Here is a 12,094-nt window from a genome sequence, read left to right as displayed (position 1 = left end):
TCAGAGATAAGTCTGGGTTGTAAGTCCTCTGAAAGCTTTTTACCCAAATGTCGGAGGCTTTTTCATGAATCCAAGAGGCAGAGTCAGACCTCCAGTCTGCTGCATTGATTCGGTTTCAGGGATGCTCTCTTTAGCAGCAGTTTGCCTTGATGTTAGTGTACTTTTTCCAAACTGCAAAGTCTTAGAGTTCCAGAGAGTTTTCTAAAATGCAACAAACTTTGATCTAATATTTGTTCATGAGAAATTATTTTCAGCGTCTTCACTGACCAACTGATCATATCTAGACTCTGATGCAGCAACACATCAAATGAAAGTTGTTCTGAAGTCGAATAAAGACAGAAAAGTTTATTTAATCTACAGTAACAGCTTCTGGAAGATTCTCCAACCAGCAGATTACCTGCTGCCAGGTGAGGGTGTCAGGATTGGGTATAAAAGCAGCTTCCACCAAAGGTTCAGCCTCTCCAACAAGGATGGGTCGTGGCTCACCGCTTTGTGCCAAACTCCATCAGAGAATCATCAATAAGTTCAGGAAATATTCCTCAGAGTCAGACTGTAAAGAACTTTGGTCTTTCAGCATCTACAGAGCAGGATATTGGGAACAGATTCAGGGAGTCTGGGGAAGTCTCAGTGTGGAAAGGCCAAGGACAGAAAGCCCTGTTGGATGAGCTCGGAGCCCTCAGGCAGCACTGCAGGAGAAACCGTCAGGCCACCATGATCCATACAGCCACATGGGCTCAGGAGGAGCTGGGAAAAGCATTTCCACTCAACACAGTCCACGGCTGCATCCAGAAATGTGAGCTGAAGCTGCATCACACCAGGAGGAAGCCATATATCAGCTCTGAGCAGAACCACGGCCCAGTTCTCTGGACTCCAGCTCAGCTCAGAGGGACAGAAAGACAGTGGACACGTGTTCTGTGGGCAGATGAGTCCACGTTTCAGCTGCTTCTGGGAAAAACTGCTGAGAAAGAGCATCCAGCTGTTCTCAGAGGAAGGTTTAAAGCCAGCGTCTGTGATGGTCTGGGGCTGCATCAGAGTCCATGGCATGGAGGGCTTCATCTGGGTGAAGGTACCACTGATGCACAGCTGGATGTTGGAGTTCTGCAGAGACAGATGCTGCCATCAAGGTGCCGTCTTTTCCCGGGAGGTCCGTGGTTATTTCAGCAGGACGATGCCAGACCTCATTCTGCAGGACTTCCAGCAGCTTCAGACACACAGAGTGTGTGAGCTCGGCTGCCTGCCTGCAGTCCACATCTGTCTCCTGCTGCAGATGTTGGAGCATCATGAAGAGGAGAACCAGACAACAGCAACCAGGGACTGCTGAGCAGCTGGAATCTGGGATTCAGCAGGAATGGACTCAGATTCCTGTGAAAAACTCAGTTCAAAGCATTAAAAAGAGTCATTAAAGGAAGCTGAAGGAACACGATGGGAAACATGAGTCTGGAACAACTTTCACTGAGTGTTGATGCTTCAGATCCTTCATTTGGTTCAGTTTCTAAATAGTTGGTCGGTGAAGACACTGAAAATAATTTCCCTCAAAAGTTCAAAGCAATGAACAGATTACAGATTGAAGTTTTTGTTGCATTTTAAAAGATATTCAGTTATCCAAGAATAAAAACTATCATACTATAAGGGGGAATAGCTTAAGTTACACTGTTATATTTACTGGGTTTGGAAAGTTTGACTGCTGCGATTTGAATTCTTATTCCATACCAGGCTGAGAGAAACATCTCTGCATTAGAGATCTTAAATGTGTGATTCACCTCTAATACGATGTGTCCTCCAGTCTGTGGGTTTTAGGGCAAAACTGCGACATGTTTCCATGGAGCAGCTGTGTGTTCCTGCAGCAAAAAGCTTTTTTAATACGCTTCATTATACATCTAAATGATCCTGTGGTGTCTGCTCCACACTTTTGGAGTTTAAGCTGCTTGTTGAAACAATCAGATTGTTGAACTGTAATCTGTACAGTCAGGTTCACAGAGGCTGAAACTCTGGTGCGTTTCCTCTGCCGTCAGCTCGGCTCAGGGTCTCGACCTCCTCGGTGAATACAGCGAGCTGCAGCGGGCCCCACTCACAGCATGAATGCAACCATTATCAGAACATGCTTTGTTGCAGAGAAAATGCTGAAATGTTCAAAGCCAAAAGTGTTGGCACTGCACTCTCGGAGCTCTCTCCGGGCCTGTTGTGTATCAGCATTCACTCGACTGTTTCAATTGCTCTCTGTGTGTGTTTGTATGTATATTTCTGCCCTGCATGCGGTTGCACTGTTGCTGCCGGTGTGTGTGCTGTGGAAAGAGGAGGCAACATGAGTTGTGTGTTTAGCATATCAATGGCGTCCAGGGCCCCGGTGACTGTTGCAGAAACACTCTGAGCTTTCCAGTAGCTGTCTGCTCGCCTCAGCTCCACATATTTAAGGGGCTTTCTTGTCGCCTCGCAGAGCTGACATGAACATCTTTACTAAGGTCACAGGATTAGCCCAACAAACCAGGTATGTTCAGAGTGCTGCGTTCCCGCCGGGGCCCTCGGAGCGTGACCGCCCCCCCCTCCCACCGCTCAGAGGTGTGGAGGTGGGTGGGCCAGTGCTTCCACAGCCAGCCCACCTCCTGCTGGGTGTTCTGCTCTGTTACGCCTCCAACACCAGTTTCCCAAAATCACTTGTAGAGTGATGATGGTTGTGGGAGACATGAACACATTCTGCACATTTTAATATGAAAGCGTGGGAAACAAAAGCTTGTAAATATCATCTGTAATCTGTGGCGAGCAGAAGGAAAGAGGGACATAAAAATGTAATCTGAACCTTCAGTTTCACTTCCAGACAAGCTTCTGACATCATTACAGACTTTAACTGACTGCTGTTGTTTTACCTGTTTGTTAAAAATGCTTCTATGTCTGCAGCAAGCTGGGGTCTGTGCTCCAACGTGCCTTCTACGGGTCCAGTGGGAGGGTGAGTCACAGCGTCATTGTGTCAAAGCAAACTTGTTTAGATTTGTTAGCCCGTTTTTTTCATTGGAAGCTGGAGAAATCGTTTATTAATAAAGTATTTATTAGTGGTCACATAGTAAAAATATTGCAGCTGGACTCTGAGTGCCAGAGCTCCCGCAGGAAATCCGTCAGGCCGAGCCCCGATATCCGGAAACATTTCATATTTATATTCAGCTTTATCTCAGAGAGGTTGTTTTCACACTTGTCAGAGTATAATTGGCCAGTTTTGGGTGACATGCTCAGGCCAGCCGCTGTCCTTGTTGTGTTCTTCGGATGTGATAAACTGTTTTAGGCGTGGATCTAATGGACCAGACCTATCTGCCCTAATAGAGATGTTCTGTCTGACCCAGTTGTTTATGTCCTTCTAAGGTCTTGGACCATTTAAGGTCATCGATTGTTCAGTATGAGCAGAGTGGAAAAGTACCAGCTGGGAACAGAGGTTATTTAGGAAAATACAGAATATGAATTTATAATGTCTAAGATCAAAGCCAATTATAACAGATTCAAAGCGAGTTAGAAAATGAGCTGGTTCTGTGGTAGAAAGCTGCAGATTCTCCTGTAAGGTGGTGTTATGTGGGGGCTGCAGGGTGGTGTGGTGGTCAGCACCGTCGCCTCACAGCGAGAGGGTTCCAGGTTTGAATCCCAGCTGGTTTATTCTGTGTGGAGGCTGCATGTTCTCCCCGTGTATGAGTGGGTTCTCTCCGGGTTCTCCGGGTTCCTCCCACCATCCAAAAACATGCTGTTAGGCTAACTGGTGTCTCTGAAACTGTCCTCAGGAGGGAGTGTGAGCGTGTGTGGTTGTTTGTCTCTGTGTGGCCCTGTGATGGATCTTATGTGATCAGTTCCATTAAGGATTGTTGATTTGATAAAATGAGTCTTTTAGAAACACGCTTCGGTGCTCTGAGATACTTAGCTTGATGGTTTAGATTTGAAAGTTATCATGTAATTGCTAACAGATTCCAAAGATTTATTGAAAAAACAGAATCCGCTCCCAAATCCAGACGATTTTTCCTCGAGGAAGACTCCCGATTTCTCCATCATAGCCATGAGTTAGGAACATAACTGAGTTATCAGCATTTACAAAATGTTTTTATAATATATTACAAACCCCAAAATACCATTTAAACACGCAGACATCAGGATTTAGACACTGAAAGACCAATAAAGGAGAAGTTTGGCTGATTAAAGTCATGCACTTCATCAGAGAAAGACAGAGGATTCATGAGTTTCCTGTTCTCGTGTTCTTTGAGAACGCATCACTCCTGGTATTAGGGAGGATCCTGTTATATAAGAAAGGTTCAGTTTTATGGTCCGTTTGGATCCCATTAAGATCTGCGGCGGTCTCTACGTGATCAGCAGTGGTCACATGTGGCTAACCTGTGTGGCGCTGATCCGCAGCAGCGTTGTGCAGGTGCAGGTCAAACCCGAGCAGACCAACGGCTCCATCTGTGCTCCGGTCAGCTGTGGAATTGTGCAGACATGTGAGATCGATTTGTGTTATTTTACATGGCTTCTTCAGAGTTTTTCAGGAGTCTGTCACCTCACCTGAGGGTTAAGCTTCATTTAAACAGATTCAGCTTGAGTCCCGCCCCCTCCCTCTCTGCTGTGCGCTGCAGTTAGTGACCACAGCAGCTGAAGAAGTCAGACTCGTCCTGGTTCTGATTGGTAGCTCTCACTCAGGCACAGTGGATCTTTTAGTTTAAGGTACAAGGAGGTTCACAGATTGTCTTCCTCACAGCAGGAAAGGTTTCAGCAAACATGGCCAAAGGTTTTTTCATATGAAAGTGACTAAATTCTGCTTTAAATCTGTTTATTAGGAGCCTGACACTTCCTCTATCACTAATATTTGACAGAATTACTGTTTTTTGGATTAAAAAAGTAAAACAAATGGAAGAAAAGACTATGAAACTCGGAGAATACAGTCCTTACAGAGTTCATATCTTTCTGAAACTGTCAGAAAAAGGTGGACCCGGATTTAAATCGTTCAAATACTTTGATAAATGCCACATCTCCAAAATACTGACGCTTTCTCTGCTTTCAGGTGACCCTTTTCGAGCAGCGAAACTTCGCTGGCAGGCGGCTGGACCTGAACTCTGACTGCCCGAGGATCAGTGACAAGAACTTCCCAGAGAGATGCAACTCTGTGCAGGTGGAGAGCGGAGCGTAAGTTCACACCAAGTCCATCTAAAGCCTGCGAGAGGCCAGAAAACAGCTGTGGTCCTTAAGTAGAGGTCTGTTTTTACAGATGTGTTAAGACCTCTGAACCCTGTGGTCCAGAAGGGAACTTAAAGATATTGACCCTGTTAAAAGAATAAAATAAAATGAGGAAAAAGTTATCTTAGCGGTTAAAGCTGCTGTGCACAAAGCAAATATCTGAAAATTATAGTGAAAAAACGTGGAATTAAACAATCTAAAAGCAGTAGCAGGTTTTTTAAGCTGTTCAGGATCCATCAGAGCTGTATTTGAACATAAAATAGCTGCTTAAGTCACTTTGATCTCATTTGGGTTTCAGCTTGAAGTTTGGAGCAGTTGGTAATTCTGTAAATTCAATCTATGGACAACAGAGATTTCCTGAATGCATCAAACTTAAACTTGGAAATGAGTTCATAGCCACAACCCTTGAATTTTATTCTGGATAAGAAGCAAAGAATTTCCTCGGTCACTTCATCTGTTTTTGGATCCGACAGCAAGTCAAATTGTTTTCTAATTATCTCTCTTTATGTTCCCCTGCCCCCCACCTCACGTGAAGATGGGTCGGTTTCGAGCATGACAACTACCGGGGTCGTCAGTACCTGTGGGATATGGCTGAGAAGGGGGAGTACAACTGCTACGATAAGTGGTGTGCTCAGGTCGACCACGTCTCCTCTGTCCGCTCTGTCAAACAGGTGAGACACAGGCTGCAACGTCACACTGTCGTCACAGGTTCAGGTAAAGTCATGCGAAGCGTCCAGAGTCACGGACGCACCGGAAACATTTAAAGCTCAAATGTAAAAAAGAACCAAAGAGAATTTATTTTAGTCACAAAGCGAAGGAAAACTCCAGAAAACTTTATTCATCATCAAATGATCGGAAACAGAACTAAAGGAGGCGTAACCGGAAGCTGACTTTCAAAATAAAACCGGAAGCTACACTGAACTGAACACAGTTATTGTGATATAAAGTAACAGAGAACCGTAATTCTGTGATATTTACATATCTGTTTGAAGGAAATGTTTTCCTGGAACTGTATCAGATCCACAAACACACCCTGACACCGCAGCTCTGTGTGTTTCTGATTCTCAGGACAACAACGCTGCCAGAGCTCAGCTGTTTGAGCGAGCCGGCTTCTCCGGTAAGAAGATGGAGCTCCAGGACGACATCCCCAACCTGATGAGCCGCTACAACCTCAACAGAGTCACCTCCATCCGTGTGCTCGGAGGAGCGTAAGTTTGGTGCTTCTGGTGCTCTTTCACATTGTTCTTGTGTTGTTTCTCTCGTTTTTGGCTGTACTCTCTCCATTTTAGCCCCAGAAGACAAAAAATGAGTTAATGAATGCTGAAATAATGCCTTTAAGGCCTCTTTTTGCCCATATTGTAGCCATAGATTGTAATAAATCATCAATAAAACATCAGGTTTCTGCAGTTCTGAATTTAAAGTCAGTTATGTTGAATAATCTCTCAAAACTAAACAATTTACATTCTACCTGCTGAACTTTAGGGTTAAAATTATGATCTGCGGTTTTACGGCTTTAAGCTTTTGCATTTTGGACTTAAAATCTGGTCCTATAATTGACCCCAAGCAAGTTCTATGAAGCTGTATTTTACACCGGCCAGATGTGACGTTCAGAGCCAGCAACACAGATCAAATACTGTAACTTTGGAAATGGAGTTTAACTCTAAAGCTGCTCCTGGTGGTGTTCTGCGTGCACAGGTGGGTGGTGTATCAGGAGCCCAACTACAGAGGACCCCATTACATCCTGGAGAAACGAGACTACAACAACTTCTCTGACTGGGGCAGCCAGAACAGCACCGTGGGCTCCATTCGCAGAGTCCGCTTCAACTAAACACCACCTCTGATCCGCCGCCACGACCCCCAACAGAACTCATGGAACCTGTCAGCTTTACACACAATAAAGCCTATTTTTACTAGTAAATTGTCTTTGTTCTTTGGTTGGATTTAACGTTTTGAACTGTATGACAACCGTTGAGACAAGAGGATTTACACAAGAAACTGCACACTGATCCTGAGATTATACACATGATATGCCTAATAAGAAGGGTTCTCAAACCCTTCTCAAAGTCAAATTCAACCTCCTTCTAACCATTTAAGATTTTCCAGAGCTTCAAAGTAATGATAAATCACATAAAACGCATTATAGATGCACACTAAATTCCACTGCACTGTTATAAACTGGAATGTTTTGATGGTATTTAACAGAAGGGTGAAAGTAAACCCATCTGATCTGACTGAAATGAGCTTAAATTAATCTGGTGATTAGAGACATGCATCACATGAGTCTGAGGAAGGGCTGTAATCTACCAAAGAAATTCTTGGTCGACTGAAACCCTGAAATTTCAACAAAAAAAAAAATCGACTAATGGGGGGTGAAACTCGACTCTGACGGCTCTAACAGGCGCATCTGCGCCCATGATTACCGAAAACATACTGATATCAGCACAAGAAGGCAATTAAACACAAAAGGCAGTTCAGGGAAAATTACCTTTATTAATAATAAGAAATAAATAAAACGGACAATTCCTTCTGTGACATGTTTGCGTTTAGATGATGGAGGCTGAACATGGTCTGCGTGGATCTGAGGGATGCTACCTGTTGTGCCTGAAGTTATAAAAGCAATAAACGATTATTAGACTGAAATATTTAAATTTGATATTAATAGCCTATAATATTGAAATATTGGCGGTTTTTACATGATGCGCCATGTTTTAGTCGAGCTGGTTTTTGCAAATCTTGCATTCGACTTTTTTCCCGCCATTATTTTGGTAAAATCCTGCCACACTGATGCAGTCTTTGACATGGATGGTAGAGGAGGATTGATTCACTGAATGAAATGCTTAAAATATAAATAAATATTCAGAAAACCACCGGACGTTGAAGAAGTGTCTCCAGCGGTTGGACTAATCCAAAAAAGTGAAGACAACGGGGGTGTTCTCTGAAGACGGGCTGTTCTATGGAACAGGGCTGCTCTGAAAACACCCCCATTAGCACTTGGTACTTTCCTCATGATCGAATTAACCGTTGACTCTGAAGTCAACAGGGGAAAAATAAAATAATCAACCAATAAGTCGACTTGGACTTTACAGCCCTAGTCTGAGGAAGGCAGTCCATCGGCTATACAAGTATAATCAACTTCAGCTGACACAGTGGGCTTTAAAACGTAGATAAAATACTTTATTTTAAACTTGCAGACATTAAATGTGGATGAAAATAGCTTTTTCCTACATCTGCTGAAGCCAGACCTTTTGTTTTCTGCATCAAAAAAAGCAAACTGTTGAAGTCAGAGAGCAATTTATTACCAAAACAGTACAAATTACAGTTTGAAATCTCACCACAATCAAGATTCAAGCATTTAAAGCTTCCATAGATCCCCATCAGGACAGTCTCTGAAGTTATAGCACCACAAATGACAAAAAAAAAAAAAGGCTTAGAGTTGGGCAATATCTTAAGGTTAGAGTCATAAGAGTTTCCAAAGACTTTATTCAGATTCATGAGCAAAAGTCACATGTTAAACCGTGATGAAAACTGAACAACTCTAATAAAAAGGCACTTTTAAAACGAGGTAGATCCAAACTGAGGGTGTAGAAAGTTCCTCAGAAGCCGCTTGCAGACAAACTTCTGACTGGAACCAGAAGACTTTGAGCTCAGGCTTGAGGAAACATTTAAGGTGCATCACAAGAACATTCAGACGTACAGCAGGATTGTCTTAAAACAAAGATCGAATGAAAAATTCTAAAAACATTTAATTAAAACAGTTTCTTCACAGGTCAAGAGAGCCAAAAATAAAGTGCAGTTGAAAGGTCCCGACGTCTGCGTCAGGGGTTGCTGAGCAGAGCGGCCGCCATGTTGTGAATGATGGGGGACTTCAGCTGAGGGATCAGGCTGATCCTCAGCAGCTTGCTGCTCGAGTATTTGCTCCTCACAGCCTGCAGAGGACAGAGTTCAAAGTTCACGCCGACGCCACAGCAGGGGCTTGCTTTTAAACAGCAGCAGACTCACCTGAAACTTGGATTTCCCGTCGTTTACCAGCACGACGTTCTTGGCGATGTGCTGCATGACGGGCTTCAGGTGGGCCGCATCGTAGGTGGAGTAGTGCTGCTGTGTGGGCGACTGAGGAAGAGGAGATGAGTGAGAAGCTGCCTGAAACCGCAGCAGAGGAGGCGACCACCAGCTCAACTCACCCACGGCAGCCCGTCCAGCAGCAGCTGGGAGAGGCACAGCGAGGCGGCGGCGACCTCAGAGGGCCGGAAGTGCACCATGCTGTAGTCCAGGAGGGTCAGCTCCATCAGATACTTGGCCAGCGTGTGTTTCTCCAAGTCAGACTGAAACAAAGTCAACGCTGAATAAGCCGCCTGCTCTTTATGTTCCGAGGAATCTACGACCAGGTCCATTTTGGGGCTTTTTTAAGGGCTCAGACAGGTTTGGTTTTAGGACTCGTGTCACTTTATTATACAAATTAGATTTAATATTCAGTCTAAATTGAATTTTAACCATAAATGGGATGAGGGCAACAAAAAGGCTGAAGAATAAGTGCTAAAGGAACATGTTGCAGCTCATTAGGTTAGATGCAACATGAAAGGCAGCAGCTGCCAAATAGAGACATAAGTTTGTGCCGTTTCTTTTTGTTGCACAGATAAACGGGACATGTTCTCTATGATGCTGGATCACCTCATTAAAAACAGACCCGATTCTGTCCTGAAATCACTGCCTGGGCTCAGGAACACTTCCAGGAATCACTGTCTGAACACAGCTCACCGAAACATCCACAGATGCAGGTTAAAGCTCCTTCAGGCAGAGAAGAAGCCACATGTGGACATGATCCAGAAACTCTGCCGTCTTCTCTGGACCGAAGCTCATTTAAAATGGACTGAGGCAAAGAGGAAACTGTTCTGTGGTCAGATGGATCAGAACCTGATGCTGCGTCCTCCAGATTAAAGAGGAGAGGGGGCATCCAGCTGTTTATCAGCTCTCAGTCTCCTGTTCCCAGAAGTTGCTAAAATACATGTAAAAACATGTAGCTGTCCCAACTTTTGAGACCTGTTGCTGCCATCAGATTCAAGATGAGCCGATACTGTCCCTGATCGTCACAGGTCTCACTTAATATTTTGTTGTGACTAAAATGGAGACTTTCAAATAACTGCCAATTTATTTTCTCTTCCATTTCACACATCATCCTGACCTTTTTGTGACTCTGATTGCATTTTCAGCTCAGCTTTAAACCAAATCTGATCTACAGAGTAAATCAGCTGCATCATATTTTCATTGAACTGTTGGACAGATTCTGCAGCTTCAGACTCACATTTGCCACCTTGGAGGCTCGCCTGAGGAAGTGCAGCGGGAGCGGACGTCCCAGCTGGAAGTTCAGGTTCCTCAGAATCAGCTGCTCCATCTCCAGGATCTGAGAGTTGGTGAAGGCGTTGTCTGTGATGTAGGCGAAGTCTCCCACCTCTGGAGCGTACATCTCCTCATACTTACAGGCCACCAGCATCGCAGTCACGCCAACGAGCTGCAGCTTCCTGCGAGACACCGGCTGGATCTGCAGGGCGGCACCAGAGGTTTTATACACGGTCAAACACAGAAGAGAGGTCGATCAGGCCGGTCTTACCTGGAGGAAACGATCCAGGACGGCCACTGTGAGGAACAGAGTCTCCTGCAGCAGCTGGAACCTGGAGTGAACCTGGACCAGCCAGTCGATGAGAAGCGCCCGCATGCGCTCGGTGATCTCATATCCCTGCATGTAGTTGGCTCGCACGGCCTGCTGCACCTGAGGAGACACACTGATGTAAGACAGCAGGTGGAAGCAGCGCCGCGGCTGAGTGAGTGAGGGGGGGGGGTTACCTCCAGGACGTGCAGGTAGTTGTAGATGTCTTTAACGTATTCTGAGCAGAGCTGCGGCAGGTCTGCGTCCTGCTCGTCCACGTCCTGCACCGTCAGCAGCAGCTCAGAGAAGGCCTCGCACAGCGGCTCCTCCTCCTCCTTCATGGACACATCAGCCGGCTCCTCCAACACCGCAGGGAGCGGCTCTGCAGCTGCTGGGATCTGGAGAACCGGAACCACCTCCTGAACAGGTTTAGCCTTCTGGGCACAAGATGCTTTGGACAGCTTTGATGGGCCAATTCTCTGCAGAAACATGAGAATAAGACCGTTGGACAGGTTTCCATTAAAAAGGTTCAGTGGAGTGTGGTCCAGTAAGCCTAAAAAGGTGTTGGATGGGTCTGAGACTTGGACTCTGTGCGTCCAAATCTAGATGGAAGACCAACCCCTGGCTATCATCAACTTCAGTGTTTCAACACAACTAATGAAGCTGTAAAAACTACTTAAACAGGGAATACAAACCGCAGGCGATGCAGTTTGTGTTCAGAACCAACCCGAGGGAACATAAGTAGACTAAGAACAGAACTCAGGTGTGTTGTTACCTTTGTGTTAGCTGCTTTAAAGTTGGTAATCTCTCCGAGAGCACCTCTCCTCGGACCCGCTGCGCAGATTTTCCCCTTCTTCAGAGGGTTCTCTGCAGCTGGCAGCAGCTGCAATGACGAACAGAGGAACTCTCTGAAGAACCAGGACATTTTCGAACAGAACCTCTGACAACCAACAGAAGCTAAACTACAGTTAGCTTGCGGGCTAACGATGCTAAGCACGAAGCAAACAGCATAAAGTCCATTTACTCACCGCAGCATGAGCCTCCACAGACATTTTCAGCAGCTGTACCAGCAACAAGATAAAATTATACTTAAAAACAACCAGCTATTTAGTTAATCAGCAGCACCACATGTCACCGACTCCTGCAGATAGTAAACACCAAAGATCAGCAGCATTCAAATAGCGCTCCGGCGAATCTGATTGGATCCTGCTGTGGAGAGAACGCTGCTGATTGGATGCTGCTGTGGAGAGAACGCTGCTG

General features: G+C 45.2%; 2 protein-coding genes across 2 annotated transcripts; one reads left to right on the top strand and one right to left on the bottom strand.

The window, feature by feature from the left end:
• The first annotated feature begins 2,441 nt into the window (after positions 1–2,441).
• On the top strand, positions 2,442–7,058 carry crybgx (crystallin beta gamma X). The gene is made up of 6 exons (XM_072379879.1): positions 2,442–2,485; positions 2,893–2,941; positions 5,021–5,142; positions 5,729–5,864; positions 6,262–6,401; positions 6,889–7,058. Exons 1-6 carry the CDS (start codon positions 2,442–2,444, stop codon positions 7,019–7,021), a joined length of 624 nt encoding a protein of 207 aa, XP_072235980.1. The 3' UTR covers positions 7,022–7,058.
• Positions 7,059–8,995: 1,937 nt separating this feature from the next.
• LOC140302313 (G2/mitotic-specific cyclin-B2-like) lies at positions 8,996–11,886 on the bottom strand. Its single transcript, XM_072381146.1, has 8 exons — positions 11,863–11,886; positions 11,610–11,717; positions 11,032–11,313; positions 10,799–10,957; positions 10,493–10,729; positions 9,375–9,515; positions 9,193–9,303; positions 8,996–9,119 (listed from the first exon to the last, which is right to left on the bottom strand). Exons 1-8 carry the CDS (start codon positions 11,884–11,886, stop codon positions 9,009–9,011), a joined length of 1,173 nt encoding a protein of 390 aa, XP_072237247.1. The 3' UTR covers positions 8,996–9,008.
• Between the last annotated feature and the right edge of the window lie 208 nt (positions 11,887–12,094).

The sequence above is a fragment of the Leuresthes tenuis genome, unplaced genomic scaffold (assembly GCF_036924035.1).
Source record: "Leuresthes tenuis unplaced genomic scaffold, fLeuTen1.0.hap1 SCAF_2, whole genome shotgun sequence".
NCBI classification, from domain to species: Eukaryota; Metazoa; Chordata; class Actinopteri; order Atheriniformes; family Atherinopsidae; genus Leuresthes; species Leuresthes tenuis.
This window is presented reverse-complemented; position numbering and strand designations above follow the sequence as displayed.

Bases quoted from the DNA above. Each gene is read 5' to 3' on its own strand.
- crybgx (XM_072379879.1), top strand. From the start codon at position 2,442: ATGAACATCTTTACTAAGGTCACAGGATTAGCCCAACAAACCAG. The intron at 5,865-6,261 runs GTGAGACACAGG...TCTGATTCTCAG, and splicing joins CTGTCCGCTCTGTCAAACAG to GACAACAACGCTGCCAGAGC. The intron at 6,402-6,888 runs GTAAGTTTGGTG...CTGCGTGCACAG, and splicing joins ATCCGTGTGCTCGGAGGAGC to GTGGGTGGTGTATCAGGAGC.
- LOC140302313 (XM_072381146.1), bottom strand. From the start codon at position 11,886: ATGTCTGTGGAGGCTCATGCTGCG. The intron at 9,516-10,492 runs GTGAGTCTGAAG...ACTTTGTTTCAG, and splicing joins GAGCCTCCAAGGTGGCAAAT to TCTGACTTGGAGAAACACAC. The intron at 9,304-9,374 runs GTGAGTTGAGCT...CCTCTTCCTCAG, and splicing joins TGCTGGACGGGCTGCCGTGG to TCGCCCACACAGCAGCACTA.